The following is a 24,653-nucleotide window of genomic DNA, read 5'->3' on the forward strand; positions in this document are numbered from 1 at the left end:
CACTTTATTGTTCAAAAGCATGCCAGAATCAACACTGGAGACAACATAAGAGAAAATGCACTGGCTTAAAGACTAACAAAGACAATAAGACTGTTCAGGTACCACTGCCGCCAGCTCATGTAAACACCCCTCACAAAGTCACATCTCTGGTGGGCAGGCAATGTCTGGTTGAGTGTCTCCTGGACGGCCACAGGCTTCAAGCTCTATGGGATTCAGGCTCACAGGTGTTGATCATTGATGAGAAATGGAAAAAGGACTATCTGCCACACACGGAGCTGAGAGATGTAGCCGATATTATGGACACATCTGAACTCACCCTGACTGCAGCAAATGGGACCAACATGCCATATCTTGGGTGGGTTGAGACAACCTTCCAACTTGTTTCTGGAACTGAACAAACGGAGAAATTGACCATCCCCATGTTGGTAATGAAAGGTTTTCAGCTCACATGCCCTATTATAGGTTACAATGTCATTGAATACATTGTGAATTAGACTGACCAAGCTAAACTGTACAGCACAGTGAGAAAAGCATTTCCCAGCCTCAAAAGACACAAGGTGAAAGCTTTTATACAGGCTGTTAGTGCAGATACAGTTGACGAGTACAAAGTGATGACGAAGAAAGACTGTATTACTGTACCTAAACAGAGCCACATGCATGTTGAGGGTCGTATAGCAGCAGGGCCATTTAAACAGGACATGGTCATGATATTTGAGCCAGACTTAAACCCTCAGTGGCCAGACAATCTTGAGTTTTTTGACACTTTGGTTAATAATTGTGTCATACTGGGCCCTTTTTGTGCCACTTTGTTTCTTCATATGAAAGCCATTTCCACTGTGTTGGGTGTAATATAGCCAAACTTACCAAACGGTTTGGTTTTTTAAAAATTTTTAAAATTTCAGTCTGATTTTATTAAATCAGCCTAAAATGGCTGAGCAGCAAAAATACTCACACTGGTCACCCTAGGGACCGTTTTCGGCCCATTGACAACCATTATAAACGCTATTTTTCATCCCAAAATTATTATTATGTATTTTTATTTATTTCTTTTTAGACTCAGGGCCTTGAAATTGTAATTTTTTTATTTGTCCACCAGGTGGCGCCATTTTCCCACTTTTGGGCAAGTGGGTGAAACGCAGTAAATTCCGTATTTATTCCATAGACTTTCTGCTCAAATAAATGACAATTTTGTGTCAGTAACAGTCTTAGACAATGGCGTGTATGTTTTAAAAAATAAAATAAAGGTCTTTATGGCTAAAAAAAAAAAAAAAAAAATGACACACGCACACACACGCGCGCGCGCGCACACACACACACACCTTTTTTCCGTCTTTTCTCTTAGGCCACAATGCATTACAAACAGAATGAATATAAAAGCTGGAACCAAAACCAAATTAGACTATTATGGCTTCGAGTTAATTTTTCAGTGCCGTTGTGGTGGAAAAACCAGCTTGTGCCCCCGGAAGTACTTATTTTTGACGGCGGAAGTGGCCAGCGCGCATCGCCGATCCTCCGGAAAGGCACATGGATCGCAAAAAAAACGGTAAAAAAAAGCACCTTTGCCACTCATTTTAAAATTCGGAGCGAAAGGGAGATGAATGAAACAGTAACAGGGTGATTTTTGAAAAATTTAAAAGTATTTTGGTCACCCGCGGACAATGATCCGCCATCGACTTCGGCGATGCTCTCCTCCATCGCGATAGCGCAGCGCTATTCGCCGGTGACAAACCCCCCCCTCTGCAATGTTTTCGTTATTTGAAAATTAGTATCCAGTCAGTTTGAGGTTACAAAAGAAAACTATTATTACTACGATTTATTGCGTGGGATCGGGCATGTCGAACTGTCGTGTAGGTAGCTACCGACAGAACACGTCACCTGCGTCACGATCGTGACGCCCATGTTTTGGTTTCATGACAAATGTGTATTATTATTACCAGTCAGTTTGACGGTTACAAAAGAAAACGATAGATTTATTGTGTGGGATCGGACATTGCGTGTAGGTCGCTACCCCGACAGATGATGGCACATGCGTCGATGACGCAGCGAGGTGTGGGATGTTTTGGTTACAAAACATTAGTAGTGTTGTTGCATTACGATTCAGTTTTCGGGGTTACAAAACATTTTATATTTTAGTGTTCTCACGTTCGGATGGGATTATTGTAATAAACGAAGGACATTTTTGCCTGATAATTATTTATATCCTGCTGTAACTTTTCTGTATAAAGAACTAAACTCTCCAAAGTTTCAGGCGTAAAACGTCATAATTAGAAGTGTTTGTATAAATAAATAAAAATTGTGGAATACTGTTTCTGCGTGATTTAGTGATCTCAGCCTGTGCTCCCTACACAGGGAAAACCAAACTTGGCCAGGGAAACTCACCGCGGAACGACACACCGCGGCAGCCAGGTAGAGGAGGCGGCGCGCTGGCAGCGGAAATCATAAGTTTTGTCGATTCCCGATAACATAACTGTTCATATTCATCCTTCTGAAATAAATATTTTTCTGGTTCAAAGTGATCTTGTATTGTTATTAACATATTCTTGTAATTTTATTTTAGAAAACAACGAGGTAATAAGCACTTAGTATGTGAAAACTAAAAACATAACATACCGTTTTATTATAATTTACTATGGTGCTGCAAAAAATAATGCTCGATCAAAATGAATGTTAGTGCCAATCTTTGACCCATCTAAAGGCCTAATTATAATAATAATCAAATATTACTTCAAATGTATTTTATGGAAAATATTTAGTCTTTTTGTTTTTGGGGGCTAAAAAAACAGGGCGCTCATGTAATTAAACTGGGATTTAAAGGGTTAAAACAACGAAAATATAATTAAAACTTTATATGAATATTTCAGGCAGAAGTAGTTTTAAAAGACTGACCAATTTAAAGTGGGAAAAAAATATGAATATATAATATTTTTATTGCACGTTTTGGGGCGGGACCGTTTTCGTAAGTAAGTTTTTTAAAGGATGACACTTGTCCCACAAGGGGAAATTTGGTTGTATCAGCAGCAAAAACACACATATACAAACAGAGCAGGACACAGAACAGAAGCACAATTTTTACATATTTACATCATGGACAATAGTTACCAGAGCAGAGTACAGTACAGTTGTTTAAATTAGCGTACACATAGTGTGCAAACAGAGCAGGATACTGAAAGATGTTTAAATAGTTAAGAATATTTAGAATAATTAGAAAAGTGCAGATTGTTTATTGTACCTGTGCATTAAAAAAGTAGACATGTAACTTTCAATAAGTTAGTGTATATATAAGCTGAGAAAAGTAATGTGCAAGTTATAACAGTAGAAGTTGTTACAGCGCCCATTTAAACGTCTCTGCACGGCCCTGGTCTAATACAATGTAACGTTACCGCTTAAAATTGTATCGCCCCGTCAAAATTAAATATAATTTAATATTTTGTTAACTATAAGTCTAGGTCCACATAGGATGGCGTCTGGGTCCGGACTCGGACCCCGGTCCGCCTGTTAGTGACCCCTGGCCTACCGGGTCCTCAGGGGGATGCGGCCCAACGGCTAAAATTGAGTGGCAAATTGCCCGTTAGGATTCAGATTGCAGCACTAGCTCTAGCAAATTAAAGGTTATTCTTTTCCCCCCTCTTTTTTTGAACTCCGTTAACTTTAAAAGCACTGGGCATATGAATTTAAATGTCAAACACGCATTTTAACATAAAAAAACAAAACAGTGCAGGGCTGAGTAGGTTTTTTTTTGCTCACCTCACCCCCGAGAGATCGTGGAATGGCCGTTGAACACTTTGAAATTCCATCACGCACGTGCAGGGGGGGGCTTGAGCATAGCTGGACTGGCCATCGGGCCGATGGATTTTTTTTGTTTGTTTGTTTTTTTAAGAAATCTTTTAAAGGTGAATCACCTTATGTGTGATAATGGAAAGTCAGTAAAGTAAAATAACACAAGAGTAATTATAATAACACAAAGACCATTTATGCTTTGAAACAATACGGATTACTCATGCATTATTAATATTTAGGGTATGTTGCCTAAAAGAAGAAGGGGAATTATAATAATAGATCCAGCTGCTGCTGGGCTAAAGGATGATATATTTTACATTTATTCACAGCACCAAGTGATCAACAAAATAAATAGTATTGTTAGATTCAGAATAGAATATGCTGTTATTATGTCATAATTTATTTACCTGTCAATTTTGCACAGGTTGAAAGTTACCACACCAATTTACAGACGTTCACACCTCCACTCCCCCTAGCAACAACAGATTGTCTGTTTGTGTCCTAGGTAACAGGTCTGGAGGTGGGCACTACCTATGTGTTCAGAGTGCGTGCAGTCAATGCTGCAGGAGTGGTTATGGCCTCAATGGCCTCTGACCCTGTGACTGCCAAGGCCGTGGCAGGTAACATTTAACAGCAGACAGAAACTGAATACCTTCCTAAAATGTAGGGTGTTAAAATTCATAAATATGTGTCTCCAAGTTTCTCTTTGTATCTTTGTAAAGCATACAAAGTGCTATGGTTTTGCTTTGAGTGAGTGTTGCACTATTGTTGACAGTGGTGAAGGCAAGAGTTTAAGAGCGAGTGGACACGTGCTATCAATCCATCAAATATCAAAGATCACATTAATAGCAGTCTAGGCTTTCTGGGCATTAACTGGAGACAAAAATGGCTAGTCTAAAAACTATGTTTGTCTGTGTATTGAAGGTTCCCAGGAGGTGTCCTGTGTGGTGGATGAGAAGTCAGGTGACATTGTTCTGTCATTCGAGTCCTGCCAGATAAACGAAGGCTCCAAGTTCATCTGGAAGAAAGATTATAAAGAAATCACAGATTTCTAAAGGGGTAGTGATTAAATCTGAGGGCACCCAGTAAGACCACAGTCACACACACACACACACACACACACACATATATGACATGCATATGACATCAAACAGTTGCATTCAATTTCAGCTTGAACAATCTCTCTGACTGTGTGTGTCTGTGTTTCTCTTCCGCCTCCACTGCAGCTCTAAGCTGATCTTCAAGAACCCAGATAAGGAAGACTTTGGGACGTATTCTGTTTCTGTCACAAACACAGAGGAGTGTCATCCAGCTACACAATCTCTAATGAAGGTAGGTTCTATTCATTGCTATGTAAGGATGGCTCTGATGCTTAGGCACCCAGTCAACTGTCATGCAAAATTTGAAAATCTGTAAGAGAATCTGCAACTTAGACTTAATGAAATCTCTCATGTTTATGTTTATTTGTATTCTATACTCATGGCTCATTTGCCCTTGTTGACATATGGTAATTTGCGATGTTGCCATTATTATCTTAATCATCTCATCGCATTAGTTTGCATTCCATATCCGTTTCCTACCTCTGTTAAACTATTGCATGCAAATACCACTCATGCCTTGATCGTGAAAATTTGAACAGCTGTAGAGCAACACCCTAATAACTACATCAAAAGCGCAGACTTGAGCCAAAATCAAAAGAAAATTGTATCGGAGAACTAAGGCAGTGTGTAGAATGCAATAAAAGATGAAAGTAGTGAGAGCATACTTAAAAACAATCACCCTGGCACCCAGGCAACAAACAATTTCATTACACATCTGATGATACTAGCAGAGCGCATTATTTCTCCAAGCTTGGGGCACTGAACATGTTTTACCACCAGATCTTCGTGGCAAAAGGATTTCTGTCAGAAAGCTTCACAACGCTTTTCCTTCTATTGCACCAGTTTGCTACGAGGCTATAATAGTGGCTTCCACTGATTGCTTCCCATTCGGCCTACAGTTATTCCACTGTAACTCGCAATAATTTCTGAACTTCTAGCACGCAAGGTTTCATTTATTTCAGTTATATCACAGGTACTTGGTGAGGCTCCAATAATACAACAACTCAGAATACAGTCTGTGTTTCAGGGTAAGCATTCAGGGCCAGTTATGAGTCACAATGTAATGTCGTTCTTTCAGCTTTAATCTTCAGTTTTAATGTTTTTGCTTCTTGATTTTCCTCTCCCTGACTTATCTGGTACCTCATCGAAGCTAATGGTAAAATTAGACCAATGCATAAAATGTCACATGTGTGATAACTGCACGTCTGTGTCTATAAAATAATGTGTCTGTGCCTTATAGAGTTGGTAAAGATGCTGGCGCTCAGTTATGATATCAGACACCCAGGTAGGTACCTTTGGCTGACTCTTTCTATCTCTCTGAGTTTCTCTCTCTTTGTCCTTTTTAATCTCTTCTTTAAAACTTTCTCCTCTGAGTCTTAATCTGTCTTACCTGCTCACTTCATTTCTCGTTCTCCCTCTTTTATGCTTTTATTTTTCTTTCTTCTTCTGCCTTTGAAGATTTCTGATTTCTTTATTTTTTTAGGGGCAGATTTCTCTTTTTATTTGATCCCAAAAAAAAGTCTTACCTGCTTTTGCATCACCTGCCTAAGCTCTTCCCCTTTTCCTGTCCGGAAAATGATATATCAGTTAGCCAGGTAGTCTTCTTTCAGCTGCAATTTTTGCGAGGCTCAAACTGAAAGATCCCAAAGTATGGACTAAACCATTTAATTGAACCTTGCAAATAAAAACAGAAGAGATGAATGATTTATATTCTAGCTTCAAGGTGAACAACCTACTTTTCTATCAAGACAATAGTTCAGTCAGCTGTTTTTAACTACACAAAAGTTATGATATTCACAAAGTCTGTCGTCAAGTAGGCTTTTTAAAATTACAACTCTATTTTTCTGCAGCCCAACAAGATGGGTCATGACGTCGCTACAGGGATCATTGAGTTCATCATGGATCATTTCACTGAGGAGAATGAGGGGACATATACCTGCCAGATCACAGATGGAGGAGGAAAGGCACAGAGCTCACTGGTTCTGATTGGAAATGGTAAGAGGGGCCAAGGTTTACTCCTGTCCTACGATCAGCCTTTCAAATGTGATTCCAACCCAGTCAGACCCCACAAAACCTGCAGTATCCGACTACATTCAACAAAAAAAGAACAATAACCTCTGGACTGTAATTTTTTTTTCTCTTGGTTGGATTGCAGTTGTATCAAACCACAAATGTATATTAAGTGGATGTGTGCAGAAAGAACTTATCACAACCTCTTATTTTTCAGCGTACTAATTAGGGGGTATGCTGTCAAGCCTAAGCCAGGAGAAACACAGACATGTAGCAGAGAGTGTATAGAATGGGCTTTTTGGTATGACAGTAGACTTAGCATCTGCTGCATTAGAGATCCCATTATGGAAATGTATTGAGCCCATCAGTGTAGAGAAGGGTTTGAACTTCATGTCTATAGGACTCCCTAAGATTCAACTAAAGATGCTTGATTTCATAAATTATGATTCTGCTCTCATATGGGGGACCACTAAAAAAAAAATCTATAGCAACACTTTGATCTTTTAATTATTCTTCGTTTATGTGTGTCTGTATGTGCACATAGCTTTCAAAGCAGCCCTGGCTGAGGCTGATTTCCAGAGGAGAGAGTACATCAGAGTCAAAGAGGGTAAGAAATACAAAACATCATCCACTTTTAAGCTTGTAAGAGCTTTGTTCTTAATTTAGCCTGAGACCAGCACAACACTATGTTGCCCGGGAGATAACTAATGAGTGAGCATAGAGGAGAGAAGTAGACTATCTTTGCATAAACTCTCGAGCTGCAAAGTTAAAACCACACATCAGTTAATACAGCTTATAACAAGGTTCCTCAAGTGTTTTATAAAAGCTTATGTCCATTTTCAAGGCTTCCTCTCATGTTTCTTTTCACTACAGGCCCCCACTTTAGTGAGTTTCTATCACTTCAGATTGGGGATGACTGCTCTGTCACTTTGGTCTGCAAGGTAAACACAGTGGTACTCGATATTTATTGAATATTTACAGTCTGACAAATGGGAGGCTCACTTACTGAGCAGATATTCTATGGAGACTAAGTGTGGATGCCACAGTGCTGCGTAATGATAAGGTCCAGACATATAATAACTCGAATTGTCAGGGTTTTTCCTGCCCTTGTTAGAATGAAGTATATTATCAAGAACATTTTAAAATTAAAGTCGCCGTTTATATGCTCCGGGACAGTTAAGTTGACATCAGCATATCTTTGATTTATGCAGAGATATAGTAAATATATGCATTCATTATTTAACTGTTGAGTACCAAAACACAGCAAGCTTAAACATCAACCAGTTTTCAGAAAAATGCTCTACTTCCAATTTGGGATCATTTAGCCTCAAGCTTTTTTGGTTGAAAGACAGGATTTATGTTTAAATCCATCAAGTGGATGAGAATTACTGCAAAAAGTTGATGAGGTACAGTTATGTGCTAACATTTGGGAACCTCTGGTTGACTTGTTGACTTTTGTAGGCAAAAATAAGTGTACTTGTCCTGCAGCAAACAGGCATTTTAAATAACCCCTTCTTCAAATGCTAATGCACTCTTACCATTTAGTTCATTAACTAAACAGCCAAGCATTAAACTGTGTTTTACCATTTTCTCCGATTAGTATTATTTTTATATTCAGAAAACAAAAGCACCAATGCATTAACATTTAAGAGATTTGTTTTTCACTTTAATCCGTTTGCTGCAGGCATTTGCTTCCTTTGTCTTTCAAAAGCCTCGTCGACATCTCTTGATCTTCCTAAACTACCACATAAACAAGACTTTATATACAGCACATCCCTGGTCATCTGGATTTGCATTGTTCGATGAATTGTATAAAATATAAAGTGTGTGTGTGAGACAATAAAACTTCACTTCCTGTTTTTCGAAAATGATAATATGCAGTTTTTATTGATTTTAACAGGTTGCTAACTTGAAGAAGGAATCAGTGTTTCACTGGTTTAGAGAAGACACGGAGATCATCCCGGATGTAAAACCTGACCTGGGATCAGGAGTCTGTAAACTGCCAATTAAAGAGGTAAGAGCACACTGTGGCACTAAAGACTATTTTTTTTGGGGGTTCCAACGCTGTCCTCGTGCTGTGTTCAAAATGGACAAATCTGTATTCCCTATGTCACACTGTTTCTTCTCCAGTTTTCAATGAAGACAGCAGGAATTTACAAAGCCACCATCAGCGATGACAGAGGAAAAGATATGAGCCAAATAAACATTTCTGGAAAAGGTAAACATGTTCTCTATTTTTGCAGTTCATCTTACCACTTAATAAAAATGACAAGTTCACTGTCTGGATAGTTAGCTTGATGTCTTACTGAGCAAGTATAATTGTTTACCTACAGTGTATTATTCTTATAAAAAGAATAAATAAAATGCTTGACATGGGGAAAACATTTATAATGTTATAAACTATTTCTTTTTTTCATTACTGTGTTGGGAAACCATAAAGTAACATATTCCCATGTTTTCATTAAACCTTTCCTTACTGAGCTCTGAATGCAGCCACCAGAGAGCAGCATCATGCCTTTCCATCCTCTTGGCTCTGTCTCTGACCCCATGTTCCTCTGCCTTTCTTCTAGTCTTTGACGATGCCATAAACAAGCTCAGCCAACTGGCTGGTAAGTTGCTGCATTCTGCACACAGACACACACACCAATAATCTCATAAAGAGACATCCATGTTAAAAACGGTACGACACACCACCAGCACCACCCTCTACCCACTGTAGGGATCCAGTTCAAATTATCTAAATTTAACATGGCACCATCAAACCCCAGTGATGAGAGATTTGGTAGATCCATCATCAGACTGATATGGGTCTTGTTTTAAAAACCCTCTGCTACATACACACACACACTTATCAGCGTGTGGCAGAAGTTGTCATGCTGGAAGCATTTGGCCATCGTGCCATCATGTGGTGAAATCACTTTAAAATTCCACTGCGCTGTCACAGTGACAGTGTGGAGGAGCATCTTACTCCTATTTTAAGAGACAGTCACTTGACAGCTCTGCAGCAACTGTTACAGCAGTGGTTCATTACTGTGATAATGGGAAACCATGGTGATGTGACCAGGTGGATGACACACTTGCCCACTTGTAATGTGCAGTGAGGAAAATCTGACACAGACATTGTGTAGTATAAAATGCCCTTTTAGGTATAACGGCTTAAAAAAAAAGTTAATAAAACCTGTCATGGTTGAAGTGCTTTACTGAGTGCCAGGATATAAACAATCTGCTCTTTGCTTCATTAGCAGAATTTTCCTCTCCAAGCTGGACAAAAGGGAATTTCAAACTAGATCCTACAAATGGCTGAAAATGGAAGTTTATTTTTATTCAATTAATTCATCTCTGCATGCAGTAGCTTTCACAGCATAGCGAGGTCACAGCGTCCAGCAGCTGGAGGAAAACATGTATTTTACTTTGATTTCAAACGTGGTCCTCACAACCTCCATCGCCTCCATTACCTCCTCCAGGAGCCAGTGCAGCAGAGCTTGTGATAAACTGCACAGCAACAGGCATTCAGCTGCAGTGTCACATGAAGTATTACACCTTAGAGATGAACATCACCTGGTATAATGGGTAAGGAATTAGATTAAACACAGAATTAACACTGCCTCACAAATATAAACATAATACCAAATAGTTGGGAGTACGAAGATGAAGATAAGGAATGGAGGAAGAAAATACGCATAACTCCAGTATTTGTAGTCCTGGTAGTTGTTTTACTAGAGTATTCTTTTAAGTCCACCTATAAACATGCTGACCACAAACGCATTATTCTGGTTTTCCTCAAGTTAAACTGTCATGAGTGGGAAAAACAATAAGCCGCATAATAAAACTTCTGATGGGCTATTGGCAAGTGGTTTCATTATCCCTGTTATTGCAGTAAAATTGCCCTGTTTTGTGACAGAAATCACACAGCTATTATTTTCTATAAAGAAGGAAGGCTTTTCTGCACTTAAAAGCACTCCAGTTCACTCCAGAAATTATAAAATGTTAAAAAATGGGTTCATAAAATAAAAACAAGTGGACAGAACAATGAAGTAAAACTGAATAAAAATTATGAAGATTTTATTTTAAAATATCTCACTGTGTTTTCTGTGGGTTCGTGTAAGAGCAAGAGGTCGGCATGACATTAGCGAGGCATGTAAACATGATTTTCATTTACCTGACTCGCTCAAAAATAACCCCCCACCACACAAACACACACACTAACCTCTCTTTTCTTCTCCTCGGTGAGACTAAACTCTCCCACAGTGACAAGATTGTGATTGGTGGAACCCCGACTATGGCAACAATGGAGGTATTATCATCTTCTATACAAAGCTGAACAGTATATGCTTCGGAGGAATCTCACACATCAGTAACTTTATGACAGTAAAGCACCTCAGACATTGGTGCTGCTGCTCGTCTGTGTTGCTTGTAAAAGTCCTCAAAGTGTCTTTGCAGAGACGAGGAAACTTTGAGATAAATTAAAGGGATAATCACAAGGGAAAGCTAATGAATAAAAATGGTTTAAAATTCATTAAAGTTGATTAAGTAGCGTGTCTTCCGATCGTTTTGTCAGAAAGCTTTATAATTGTAATTAGCCTACCTGTTAAATTAATCTCATTTTAAATCATAGCTCAAAACACGCAAAGCAGAAATAAATAGCAAGACACTGAGTTGATGCCTCTGTCGTCATGTGGCTGATCGTTTTTCGCTGATTGATTCACAGGTAGTTGAACCAGTGGAGAAGGACAAGGGCAAGTACTCCATTGTGATCACTGACCCTGAAAACTCACATAAACGCACACTGGACCTCAGCGGTGATGGTCAGTACTTTCAGTACTTTTCCACTCTTATTTCCTTCCCTCCTGAGTCAATTCCTGTTTTTATCGAGAACTCTGTAAAAAGAGGGTAGAAAAAAAACAGTCACTTGTTTTTATGGCTCTCTTTCAGCGTGTAGTCTCTCTGGTTATATTTCAGCTAGTCTTTGAGTATGAAAGTCTCCAGTTTTCACTTTTAAAAAGAATTCAATGTTTGGACTGCTTGGCTGCTTGTCAGTTACATACATTTTAGTGTGGATCGGATTACATACACAACAATGCAAAAGTCTTGAGTTTGAAAGTTTGAAAGACAGAAAGCCTTGAAAAGTTTGTCTTTGGACATTAGCTGCTTTTCACTCATTTCGAGTCCAGTCCTGGTACCTGGCTAATTATAGAGGAATGGCTTTTTTTGGTTTAAACCACCCAACACTGACCTATGTAACATTCAAGCATAAAAACCCCCAACTCAACGGTTGAAGCAGTGTTGTGTCTACACATAACAGAAAAATTAGCAAAGAACCATTTTTTAATTGTACCTTTACGTGCATAATTACTGCGGCTCAAAACTTTTGCACAGCACTGTATGGAAAAAATCTCCACTAAAACTTCTCAAATTTACTTTTTTTAATGTTAAAAAAACACATTTATGAGTGTTATGACTGAAAGAGTTCATTCCTCCTGTGTTTACTGCATCACTCTCATCTTAAAACTATTATTTTCTTTAAAAAAAAAAAGTTGCCATGTTCATGAGCAGGAAAAGGGAAAGATTCTGTTTTGATATTATAAAGACTATTTTGGTTCTAGGTGTGTCTAAATTTAAAGTAAAGTAAACTGGCATGTGTTGTGACACTGACAGTTTTCTGTTTTTGTATTTAACAGTATATGAGAAAGCCTTTGCAGAGTTCCAGAAACTAAAGTAAGACTATATTCTCAAAGCTGTTTTCTTCTTTTTTTAAACTTGTGCCTTTATGTGTCAGACTGGCTCGCCTAATGACGAATCACTGCTTCCTTCACATTTGCTTCATAACTGTGAGTTTGACATCTAATAGTTCAAAGTAATGATTTCCCAGGCTACACTGTGTTCATATAAGGAAACAATAGTCTTGTTTTCCTGCTTCAAATAATGTAAAGCATGAGGTTTTCTATAAATACACGTATATTCGACTCTCTCGTTCTGATTGTATTTGAATACTAAAACATCTATTGGAAATTTCATTAACATTTGTATCTCCACATTTCAAACAGTGCAAAGCCTTCAGATCATTTGAGACACTGCAGAAGACTGTATGAGCCTTTGTAACCACTATATGCTCAGTGTTAATCAGTGTAGATCCATGCATTGATTAGACTTGTCACTTTAAAATATCAGTGCACTCCTAACTCCAAACTGCTACACTAAAACTAACTGCTTGTTTTGAATATTTTAGTTGTTTAATTTGCCTGTGCTTTGCCCTGTAAGGACCTGTGCACTTTTTTTAAAGGTCTACTGTGGAAGTCTGACTGAGGATTTAATCCCAGACTAAAGTTATGATTTTCAGATTAGGTCACTATATTATTTGATGATTTATTCTCCTTTTTCTGTGACTGAAGAAACTGTGTGTATGCTTTAAAACACTGCTGCATGCATGTAGCAAGCTGCAAACTGAATCAGACGCTTCCCTGGCACTATTGCATGAGCAGAATCTAAAGAGCTCCAAGAGGTGTAAAACTTCTGCATGCCCTGGTTCCAATTATTCAAGTATGTTTTTTTTTTCACCTACAGCTACAGTTTTGAAAAGTCTTGTTAAATCACTGCAACTCGAGTTGCAGAAATGATTACGAAAAATTACCCTGCATCTTTAAGTTGAGCAAATTCAAAAACTCCAACGCTGGCTGTCTGGAAAGAGTCCAGCGCATTATAATTTGAGATAAAAATCTTGGTTAAAAATAGAAGCAGTCAGGTAGCAGAGATCCTTTGGGGTCTGTCGGCTAATTGGGCCAAAGCAAACCCCACACCCACACACACATTTTGCAAATCCTTTTAGGAAAGGGATTGAGACTGCAAACACTAAACACTGCATGCAGTGTGGAAACCATCCAAATCCCTTTTCTAATTAACATTCAAAGAGAGACATTTAAGCACAAGACTTTACAAACACATTGAAACAAGTGACACCCTGTTACCCTTTTGATTGAGCATCAACTTGCCAAGAGGAGAGCAGAGTTTCCTCAACCATCTGGTCTTGTGGCTGACCTCTGGTCCTGCCATGCTGCTCCAACAGCGCTCACATAACAATATCATTTTTCCCCAGGAAATATACATGAAACTCCTGAAGTAAACAATATTAAAAGGAGGTTTGGCTGTAAATCTAACGCACCTTGTGGCACACCATCTGACCACTGTTAGTTAACCGAAAAGAAAAGAAAAAAAAAAAACAAAGAAAAAATGATGTGTGGTCAGAGCCAGGTAATGAAAGCTAACCAGAAATGATTTGGCTAAAGTAAAGCTTGAACTATATAAAGATTTGCTAGTGATAAAATTTGTATAATAATACAAAACTGCTTTGATTTTTCAGGGCTGAGGCATACGCTGAGAAGAGTAAGTTTATCCTCCTGTTCTCCTTTATATAATAGCTTAATATAATAAACAATAGGAATAACCTAGAATGTTAACAACTGTTTGTTTTACACCGTGGTAAGGTGGTGGGAGGACTGCCTGATGTGGTCACCATTATGGAAAAGAAGGTAGGCGTCTAAGTGTGTGAAACTGCATGCTTTCTGTCTCATTTTGCTAATAGGTATTTTCTATGCTTTCTGTAGACTTTGAGTTTAACATGTACAGTGTGTGGAGACCCCAAACCTCAGGTGTCATGGCTGAAGAACGGATCAGAAGTCGAGCCTGATGATCAGGTAAATGTCTTATTGGAGTTGTTTTCAGCTAATTAAATTGTGTATGCAAGTCACATGTACAACCAGTTCATATTCAGATGGGGCTTTGTACTTTTATTTGATTCCTACCGATAAATACTGCCTTATTCTCTGACTCTGTTTAACCTCTTCAGAAACTCAACTCCTCCCCTCCTGTCTCACGATTAATTATCTCATTAACCATACACAATTACAACATAATGTTTCTATTAACTTGTCTTGTGGAAATTTCACACTCAGTATGTGTCTACTAAAATATGCTTCATGATGTCATGTTATTTTGAGAACTCTCCAGATCCATTTGATCAGATAATGTCTGTTCAAAAGTCAATGTCTATAATACTTACCATGATATTAAAACCAGTATTCATATAAAATAATGAAATAGCAGTAATTAAAAAACAATTTCTGGTAATACTGAAAGTGGTAATGAAGTACTTTCTAAAAAGTATGCTTCATGTATATTTAAATTAGTACAAATGATTAGTAGTAATAAAATGCAATAAACCCCAAAACCATTGATATACTTTAGTTCCTTGTTAGGAACTTCATGAATATGATGTTGTCCCTATTGTGCCAAAGCACTTCTTATACATTCATCACCCACTTTACTAGGTACACCGATTCAAGAAATTATTAAAGTAAATATTTAATCAGCCAATGGCAGCAACACTGTACATTTAGGCATGTAGGGGGGTCAAAAGGGGGAAGAAAGGTGAGACTTTGAATGTACATGAGCAGGGTTATTTGTGACAGACGGGCTAGTCTAAGTATTCTGGTGCGACCAAGTATTCTGATCAACAATAGAAGATCAACAATGGAGTACGTTTGGGATGTGGTGGAGCATGAGATCAGCAGCATGATGCCATCTTGTCAATATGAAACAAAATCCCTGATGAATGTTTTAAGCATCTTGCTAAAGATACACCACAAAGAGTTAAGGCTGAAGACAAAAGGATCCAATCCAAAACTAGCAACGTATACCTAATCGAGTGGCAGGTGAGTGTATTTACCACTGAGAGCACCAAGATTCAGGGAACTACACTACGCTTCTACCCATTTTGGGGTCAGTATTATCAGCATAATCCTAGATCAGTAACGGAACAACTCTACCTCTCATAACTCATTAACCTACTTGCCAACCAGAGTACAGTAAGTCTACAGTCTGTCGCTAGTCGACAAAAGCTCTTTCAACAGCATCAGAATCCTGCAGCTTCTACCAGCTTTGAAGATTTAAGTTTGAGAAACCCCGGTCCAGGAGGAATTTGTGTTCAAGTTTTCTCCTTTATTCATTCCCTCACCTGCTAATAATCTGTCTAAAACAAGAAGCAAGGCCCTTGTTGATGAGTTTTCCAAACCTCTGGAGTGTCTCTCATGCACTTAGTTACCACAGAGGCGTCTGAGGATGCATGAAGATAAATGAAAAACATGAACATAAGAAGATCCAGAGAATTCAATTCGAGTAGTGTAATAAGCAGAAGTTACTACTTTTTAGACATTTTGTCAAATTTTATAATATCTGTATCACAGAAACGACTGTAATTAGAATATTTTTTTTCTGAATAATACACAGCTTAACCTACATTGGTCAAGTAAATTAATGCATTTAACCAAGAACACATAGCATGCTAATGGCTACCATTTTTAGGATTTTAATCTAATAGACCATTTTATTTCTTGTAATTAAAAGGCAAGTGTTTCTCTTAATAATGTAATTAACTTACTGAAAGTACCACTCCATAAAAATGTATAAATGTCCAGACCTTACAAGTGAGTGGGCAGGTATAAGAGGCAATTTAAAATGTTGGACTCTTGTCTGCACCACTCGTGGTACATGGTACAATTCAGAATAAAGTACTCTGTGTAGACTAGAGTATCAGAGACAATATACAGTAGGGGTTTTTTTGGGTGGTATAAAAAATATAGATTGGGCACATTTGTATTGCTTTTCAATTTCACCATACTTTGGTTGAGCGTGGTTGAGTGCAGCAGAACAGATAAGACAGGAATACATCATTAGTCCCTTTGTCCATTCAGCCCATGCACCAGTGCTCAGCTTTTGCTCATGCTGCCACTTTGAGTAAGGCATTTTAAAGAATAAATCATGCTAAACTCCCTCCACTGGCTTTCTCACTTTTTTTAACCTCTGAATTCATTTCCCAGTATGTGGTCTCCCTGGACCAGGGCAAGTTTGCCAGTCTGACGATCAAAGGCGTTTCCATGGAGGATTCTGGCAGATATACCATGATTGTCCAGAATAAATATGGAGGAGAGTCTGTGGATATAGTGGTGAGTGTTTCCGCTGTGTAACACAAATGACTGGATTTACTCTGAGCCGTCTCTGCTTCAGAAATATTTTCTTTCCATTGGTGCCCAACATGGGGATATATTTGATCGCAGCAGCACAAAAACCTTACACGGGCCTGATATTTGACCTTGTTACTTTTTCTCACCCTGATTTTGACAGAATTAATACAAAATAATACAAAATCCAAATTTCTCTAAAATTAAAAATACCTAAACAATTTCTATTGATGATGCAATGTGCTGCAGCCCTTTAAACAATCCTTTTGTGTTCACCGCTAGTAGTAAATGCATGAATGCCCTTCCCAGGAAGGTGGCACGGATGCCCCTCCGGTGGTCCTCCTTGGGCTCTCGCACTCTGGGGCCTCTGGATGTCTGGAGCCTGGATCTCCTCCATGCCTGCTTCATGCCCTGGGGGACGGGGCTATGGGCCTTCACACCCTCTAGCAGACCGTTACATGGGGAAACCTTTTTGTATACAAGCGCTGATCCACACAGGTGTGCACACGGTGTTCACTGTTCGTGAGACAAACTACACCTTTCGTAGCTGCTACTTCAAAGCACATTGTGCGCTGTCTGTCCTGTGTGCTGCACAACAACTTTCAATATTTAGTATTTACTGCTGTTCACACTTAGCTAGATTAACGTGATGGTGTTGTGTTTAGTATGTTGCTTTGTTTTTGTTTGGTTTTTTTTGCTTGTCTTCTCCTTTTCTCTCAACAGGTGATCCAGGAGATTTTTTTTTTTTTCTTTTCTTTGTCTTTGTAAGTGCCCTTTCTCACTGTCCCTTTTCCTTCTGTTTTTCTTTTCCTTCCTCTCTTTCTTTCTCCCTTTCCTATCCCCCAGTCATGTCTGTCCCATCTGTAACAACTGAAAATAAAATAAATAAAAATAACTAAGTTTGATCAAATGGACCAATACGGCAATGCCATGATGATCCATTTGGCAAAATAAATCCATTTGGTATCCTTGTTGGTCTTCAGACAACAATTCTGATGGCTTAAGAACCAAATGGGACAGACAAAAAAAAAAAAAAAAAAAGTAAATGCATGAATGGGTATTAACATTGTGTCCTTGTCTCGCTATTTTTTTTATCTTCAGGTCAGTGTGTATCGCCATGGGGAGAAAATCCCTGAGGCAAAACCAACTCTGACCCCTAAAACAATCATCCCACCTAAATTACCAATCGAGATCCCTCAGCCTAAGACCCAGCCTGCTCCGAGCGCTGCCCCTTCAACTCCTAGCCCTGCCGCTCCTAAGGCAGCACTGGGAAGAGGGGTGAAGAGTCCTACTCCAAGTCGGAGGAAGTGAAAAGCAAGGCAGAAGAAACACAATCACTGGTGCACAATTAGACCACACATAGCTGAGAAGCCTTTATTGGTGTTCTCTATCTGGATTGAAATGGAGCTAATACTCTTTCCATTAAATTAGAGCGTCAAGAAAACCCTGACATATGAAATAAATCTTGCAATTGTGATGGAAAGCAAAAAATAATTTCAATGTGAAATCATTGTATAAAATCAGCAAAATTATACTAGAATAATAAAAAGCTAGGCACTATCTAAACATGAGGAAATTAGAAATTAATTGAAATGAACTTGAATAAAGCTACAAATTGAATAAAACTTGAAGAAAGAGTGAAATGTGTTTTAAATTCATTCTTGAAGTGCACAAATGACACCGCATGCAGTATAATCAAATATTAAATGGCTTGCAAATTACAGGAACATTGCCCAAAGTTAACTGACTTGAAGCTTCGATGCACCTTGGCATTGTGGAACAATATTTCGTATTTATCATAGTTAGGGGGAGTTTAACATGTTAGTCAAAACAAAATTGGGTTAAAGTCTAGTAAGTACAAATCCCAAAGGAGACCAGTAAACATTAATTTCAAATCAAATCAAATCAAATCACTTTTATTGTCACATCACATGTGCAGGTACACTGGTACAGTACATGCGAGTGAAATTCTTGTGTGCGAGCTTCACAAGCAACAGAGTTGTGCAAAATACAATAACGTAAAACAAGCAAAATATAAAAATGGCTAATCTAAAAAGTAATAAATATATGTACAATATGTAAAGGTATATACATTACTGAATGTGTATACTAAATATGTTTTTCTACATGTGTGTGTTTGAGTGTGTATATAGTGTGTATATACATGTAATGAAATAAAGTAAACAATAAAATAAGATATATAAAATATACAGAGGTTGGTATGTGCAAAACAGTGGTATTTATATACAGTATGGAGTGCATAATGTTGAAGTTCTGGTAAGTGAAGGTGAGGTGTCTATGAAGTGTTCAGCAGTCTGATGGCCTGATGGAAAAAGCTGCCCTATGGATGTGGGTTTTGTCCCCCGTAACCAAGTGACCCATCCATCTTTGTTGCCATGCCACCAAAATAACCCCACAGCATATCAAAACCACGGGATCCCCTCACTGTAGAGTTTAAGAGTTTTCTCTTTAAATTCTTATCTGTGTCACAGAATATTTCAAGTAAACCAGAGACATGGTCTGCTCCATCAAGGATTACTCTAAACATAGTTTTAAAAAATGCTGTGTTATGTTACAAAGTTGCTAGGGCCACTAGCCAGGACATGCCCTCACATCACTAACCTGCTGACTATTACCTGCATTTTTGATGGTGTCTAGCACCAGATGTTCTTGGTATAATCACATACACACCACTCCCATTTGCCTTTGATTATGGGGCTGAGGCAAGTTTCATTATGAGCCAGTGGAGAGAGGTGGGCCCTTCTTGTCTATATTTTTCTGAATATGATCAGTGGTTTGGCTCAGTCTCACAGTCATTTACATATTTAAATGCACAAAAACAACACAGGCTTAGTATCACAGCTCACAAGATCAGTGTTCATTTTATGTTGTTTAAAGGGAGGAAAAAAAACACAGACGTGCACCTTTCACAAAGAAAAAAGGGACAGAGAGAAATAGGTCAGGCTGTACAAAGTAGTCATTATACTGCCACCTCTACAACACGGTCAACTGATGACTGCAAATGTATAACACCATCCTCCTTAAGATCACCATGGTGAACACGCTGAAGATTAACTGGCAGTGAATCACCACTAAGTAAACCAGAGCTGTGAAGCGAAGCTGTCCTACTAACGCTGCTGCCTCTCAAACCGTCATTACCAAATTTTACCTAATATTAACTCTGACTGTTAGCAGAAGATATGCATTCTGCCTTGCAGCCAAATATAAATTATGTTCAGTCCTTCTGGTCATCAGCCAGAAGCAGAAACAGACATGCTATAAGTAGTCAGGTTTAAATACTTGAGCCGAAGTGCAGGAAGTTGTGATGGCAGAGCTGATGAAAAGATGGCTGATGAGATTTGTGGTTCATTAAAGCTGATGAGAGGAGCAGACGGAGAAGAGAGAGGGAGGGGCGCAGGGTAAAGTCATTGTTTCTGTGTTTGCTGTTGCTAATAAAAGAAAGCGATTACACTTTGCTAGCCTGTTTATTCATTCTGTCAGAGGGAAAGAGACTGAGAACAAGAGACGGGTTGTGAGAGAACTGAGTAATGGAGAAGGCTGAAAGAGAGAAACTGAGACTGTTAGGTTCCTCATTTTGAGTGTTACTTTTGTTGCTGATGCGTCTGCTTTGGCAGCATGAGACGAGTCTTGTCATGCTTGTTAAAAACTTGTGAATGAGCTGAGTGATTGGATGAAGGGGGGGAGAGAGAGAGGCGGTGCAGTTTGTGTTATTTTCCGTGCTGTTGTGTTTTGCTTTGTTTTTTTTATCCCTTTGGACATGAAGACAAATTTCATCATGCCATAAAGTGTTTATATACAGTAAGTGTGAAAGGAAAGGAGACAAGCTTGTGTGAGGAATGAATGCAGATAATTCAGTGTTGTGTGGCGATAAAGGACTTCTGAAGTGCGACAGAGGGAGACAGGAAGGGAAGGCTTGAGTGTATCAGAGAGAGCAGGAGGAAGGGAAAGAGAGACAGATCTGAATCATTTTGATGTTTTGCTGATCATCTGCTGTGAGATCATTTTCCTGACTTTTTAATTAATTTTCACATTTTTAATCAATATAATTACAGAGAATCCAAATGTTGCCATGGCAACCACTTTTTAATTTCAATAAACTTGGAAAATGACTCGTCTCTGCAAGACACACGGGTGAGCTGTGCACTCACAGAAATGCAATATGCACAGACACACAACCTGATCACAAACACACTTAAACACACAAATATATAACACACACACACAAATATATATATATATATATATATAGATGGCTGCTATCTAAATGGAATAGCTAGCCAGTACTGATAGCATGAAATTGTGTTTCCAAATATAACACCGTGTCATTGGAGTGTACGAGTGTGTGTGCGTTTCTGTGTATGTGTGTTAAGAAACCAGACTATAGAATATATATTTCTTTGCAATCCTCCACATGGGGCACTATGGGAACATGCACACACACACAGAGACTCTGTGACTCACTTTTAGGCACATGCACAGCCTTGTTCTTGCTCTCTCGCTCGCTCTCTCTCTCAAACGCACACACACACACACACACACACACACACAGAGAGAGAGAGAGAGATACACAGATTCCCTCTCCCAGCGTGGCTAAACTAGATTAGTGTGTATAAAGGCTCATAATCCCTGCTGCCTCCCCAGCAGACAAAGAGGAGCCTGTCCTCCAAATTGGGTTGGCCACTCCGGGTGATGAGTGGCTGCCAGCAAGGGTCCACTATATTTGTGTGTGTATTTTTGCATTTGTGCACGTGTTGTGGATCACATATCTCTGTGACTGCTGTTTCACTTGTCCACATGTATACATTAAGTCAAAGGAAAGATAAATTCACAGTGGCACTCTGGACCCAGTGGTTTAGTTCATCTTTTTACTTTTTTAACTCTTGCTAAAAGTCACAGTACAAAATTTGACCGAATGGGCAAAAGGGTATAGTTTCCACTTAACAGCAGATTTTGATGTTACAGGGTGTGCCATATGCAATGCCTTCCAGCTTAGTCCATTACTTTGGACAGATGTGTTTTAAATATTTCTGTCGCGCCGTTGCAGAGAAAATAAAACCACTTAATTATTATAACATAAACTTAACTGCAAGTTTGCAGTTCTGTGCACTTTGATCTTTACAAAGGTTGGACACTGGCTTGTGGCATCTCAAATAATTTAGTTTTTATTTTCTTGAAATAAAACAACCTCAGTTTAATTATTTGGTAGAACTGCAGCAATCCCTGTTCATGCATGGCAGTATTTTCTGTGTCTAAGATAAGACGGTTTAACACCGTTTAAGGTCTTATACCCTTTTGAACTAAGGATTGATATGAAGCCCATTTCATTATGTAACAGTATAATACATGCAGTGACACATAAATGAATGGACAACTCAATATGTAGAAGTAGCCCTCTTTTACTATCAACCAAAATCCCATCTCATTTTTTTTTTTATCACTGGCAGAAACCCAAATTCTTCTTCTTTTGGTTATTAATGTAAAGTCAGTTATAAATAAAGCTTAGCACTTATCAAAAAGGTATACTTTTCATGATGTTTATCATTATTCTTTTGAGCACTTACTGATCTTCCCTGCTGCATGCATGTCTAATCCAGCCCCAGTAGTTGTGATCCTGTAATTATTGTCCTTCTGTTACCCTCTGCTTATCATCATGATTCAGAAGACTGACTGCTACACCAAGGCTGTATTAGCTATGGGGCAACACTCTTTAGGGTTTTTAGTGTGCTAATAGCGAAAGGCCCATAGGGATCCACAGTAATTGGTCTTTATTTATGCTGAGTGAAGGCTATGATTAACTAATATCACCCTTGAGTGTGTACACAAACACACACATTAATACAAACAAATGCACATCCAGTCACACACATAAGTAGATCCCCTCATATAGTGTGTGCACTTGTGAGATTGAGTGGAGAATTGAGCTAATCCCTGGTGGCAGGCTGAATGCTCTGCAAATCTACCAACAGGCAGTAAAAAAGGCATACTTTAGTTCACTTACAGTACCACAGTGGATTCTGCTACAAGAGGGGAAATGTTAGCAATATAGTTTTTTAATAGTTTTGCAACGAATCGTAGGTTATAGAGAAATAAGTTCCTTGCTATGTGTGTATATATCAGCAAGAAGATGATCCTTTTCTGACCACTGCCAAATGCCACTAAACTGCTAAGGTGTCCGTAGAATCAGTGAAAAAACACACGTATCAATGTCTTTGCATGTGCTGTTTATCTCTATCTCTGGTGCAGCTAATGAGCTGGGGGCAGTAAAGGCCATGCTTTGTCTTTTGAAGAGACAGACGGTAAGCAGGGAAAGTGGTGTGTGTTGGGCTTCAGCCTACTAAACCTTCACACATGAAGGCACTCACATTCTGGCTGTGTTTTCATCTACACTATACCAACCTGTGTGTGTGCGAGTGTGTGTGTGCTTACTGTCAAATCCCCACAGTGGCAGTATTCTCATGTGTTTACTCCTCGTATAGAAACTGAACACCGGCCTGTAATCAGAGCTGCAGTGACTGGCTCACAACAACAGTGTTCCCTCATTATGGCTCCAACATATCACCTTTATCTCCTGTGTGTGTGATTATGGTTCCCCCCTGTTAGCCTTCCAGGCAGCGGTGGTACATGTGGGTGTAGTCAAAGCAATCTGTGTGTGTGTATGTGAGTGCGCACACACATACAGTGTAAAGATTTTCATTTATATATTTATTATTAAAATGTGACTCTTGATATTAAAAATCTCTTTTTACAAGATCCTGGCCTGGCACTTACATTTGTGCAGATTCTCAGTCATTCATGTCATGGTAGTCAATAGTGCTTGAAAAGACAGCAACTGGACTGCAGGATCGTTTTTGCCTCTCATCCAGGCTTCTTCAATTCTAAAACAACTGATGGAAAATCCCAGGTATTTAACCTCTAGTGGGGGACGGTTTTCGGGTTCGTGACCTACTATTAATCATTTGAGTCATCAGATGAGCCATGAGTTGAAAAACAGCATGGGTCATTGCTGTCACCAGGGCCAAGATTTGAAACCTCTGTAAAGCACTGCCCCACCCCACCATTATATGAGCTGTTGGGGTCACCTGAGGCAAGTTGTGAGAGGGGGTTAAAATGCTTGAGAAGGGATCTCCTTAGAGGGCATGTTTTTAAATTTTCTCACCAGCAACTGAATGTGAGGTATAAAAGAGGGAGAGTCATCAATTATAATTTCCAAGTGCTTACAAATAGATATTAACTCGATCTCAGAGTCCTGAACTGTATTGATATGTGAGAGGTTCAGTGGTTTTTATTTTGTTTGGGAAACTTTTTCAGTTTAATTTATGTGCATTTAAAACAATTTTTAAATCACACACTAGGTGCACTGTATTAAATGTTGATCGTAGCTAACAGAGTGCCTGGTTAGGAGTAGGAGAATATCATCAAATCCTCACCATACTGTTTGCTTGAAAATGAAAGCTTGCTGTTGTCATATTATGACCAAGATAAATGCAACAAATAGCAGTGGTCCTAGAATGGAACCCTGGGGCACTCCTTTAGTTACTCTGGGGAAGCTATATGCGACTCCTTCTACCTGCACCTGAATAATTTTGAAACCTTTCAACAATGTTCTTCCTGCGAAGCCTGTGTCAAAGCCTTTGACTAAATCAGTAAAAAGGATTGCACAGTGTTGCATGTTACATAATGAAAACAAGCAAAGACATTATATTTTTAAGGCTGCTAAAGATATTTTGTAATTTTC

The 24,653-nt window shown here is 38.8% G+C and overlaps 2 protein-coding genes across 2 annotated transcripts; both read left to right on the forward strand.

Annotated features, from left to right (window-relative positions):
- LOC120440373 (M-protein, striated muscle-like) lies at positions 1 to 4,832 on the forward strand. Its single transcript, XM_039612733.1, has 4 exons — positions 1 to 425; positions 2,350 to 2,406; positions 4,283 to 4,397; positions 4,702 to 4,832. The coding sequence occupies exons 1-4, from the start codon at positions 297 to 299 to the stop codon at positions 4,830 to 4,832; spliced, it is 432 nt and encodes a 143-aa protein (XP_039468667.1). The 5' UTR covers positions 1 to 296.
- On the forward strand, positions 4,829 to 18,540 carry LOC116328418 (M-protein, striated muscle-like). Its single transcript, XM_039608559.1, has 17 exons — positions 4,829 to 4,862; positions 5,004 to 5,109; positions 6,118 to 6,162; positions 6,728 to 6,872; positions 7,432 to 7,494; positions 7,761 to 7,828; positions 8,788 to 8,901; positions 9,018 to 9,105; positions 9,458 to 9,496; positions 10,352 to 10,457; positions 11,136 to 11,181; positions 11,596 to 11,692; positions 14,242 to 14,264; positions 14,366 to 14,410; positions 14,486 to 14,575; positions 16,757 to 16,882; positions 17,999 to 18,540. The coding sequence occupies exons 3-17, from the start codon at positions 6,145 to 6,147 to the stop codon at positions 18,206 to 18,208; spliced, it is 1,278 nt and encodes a 425-aa protein (XP_039464493.1). The 5' UTR covers positions 4,829 to 4,862; positions 5,004 to 5,109; positions 6,118 to 6,144; the 3' UTR covers positions 18,209 to 18,540.
- Positions 18,541 to 24,653: the final 6,113 nt, after the last annotated feature.

Source organism: Oreochromis aureus, linkage group 1 (assembly GCF_013358895.1).
Source record: "Oreochromis aureus strain Israel breed Guangdong linkage group 1, ZZ_aureus, whole genome shotgun sequence".
NCBI classification, from domain to species: domain Eukaryota; kingdom Metazoa; phylum Chordata; class Actinopteri; order Cichliformes; family Cichlidae; genus Oreochromis; species Oreochromis aureus.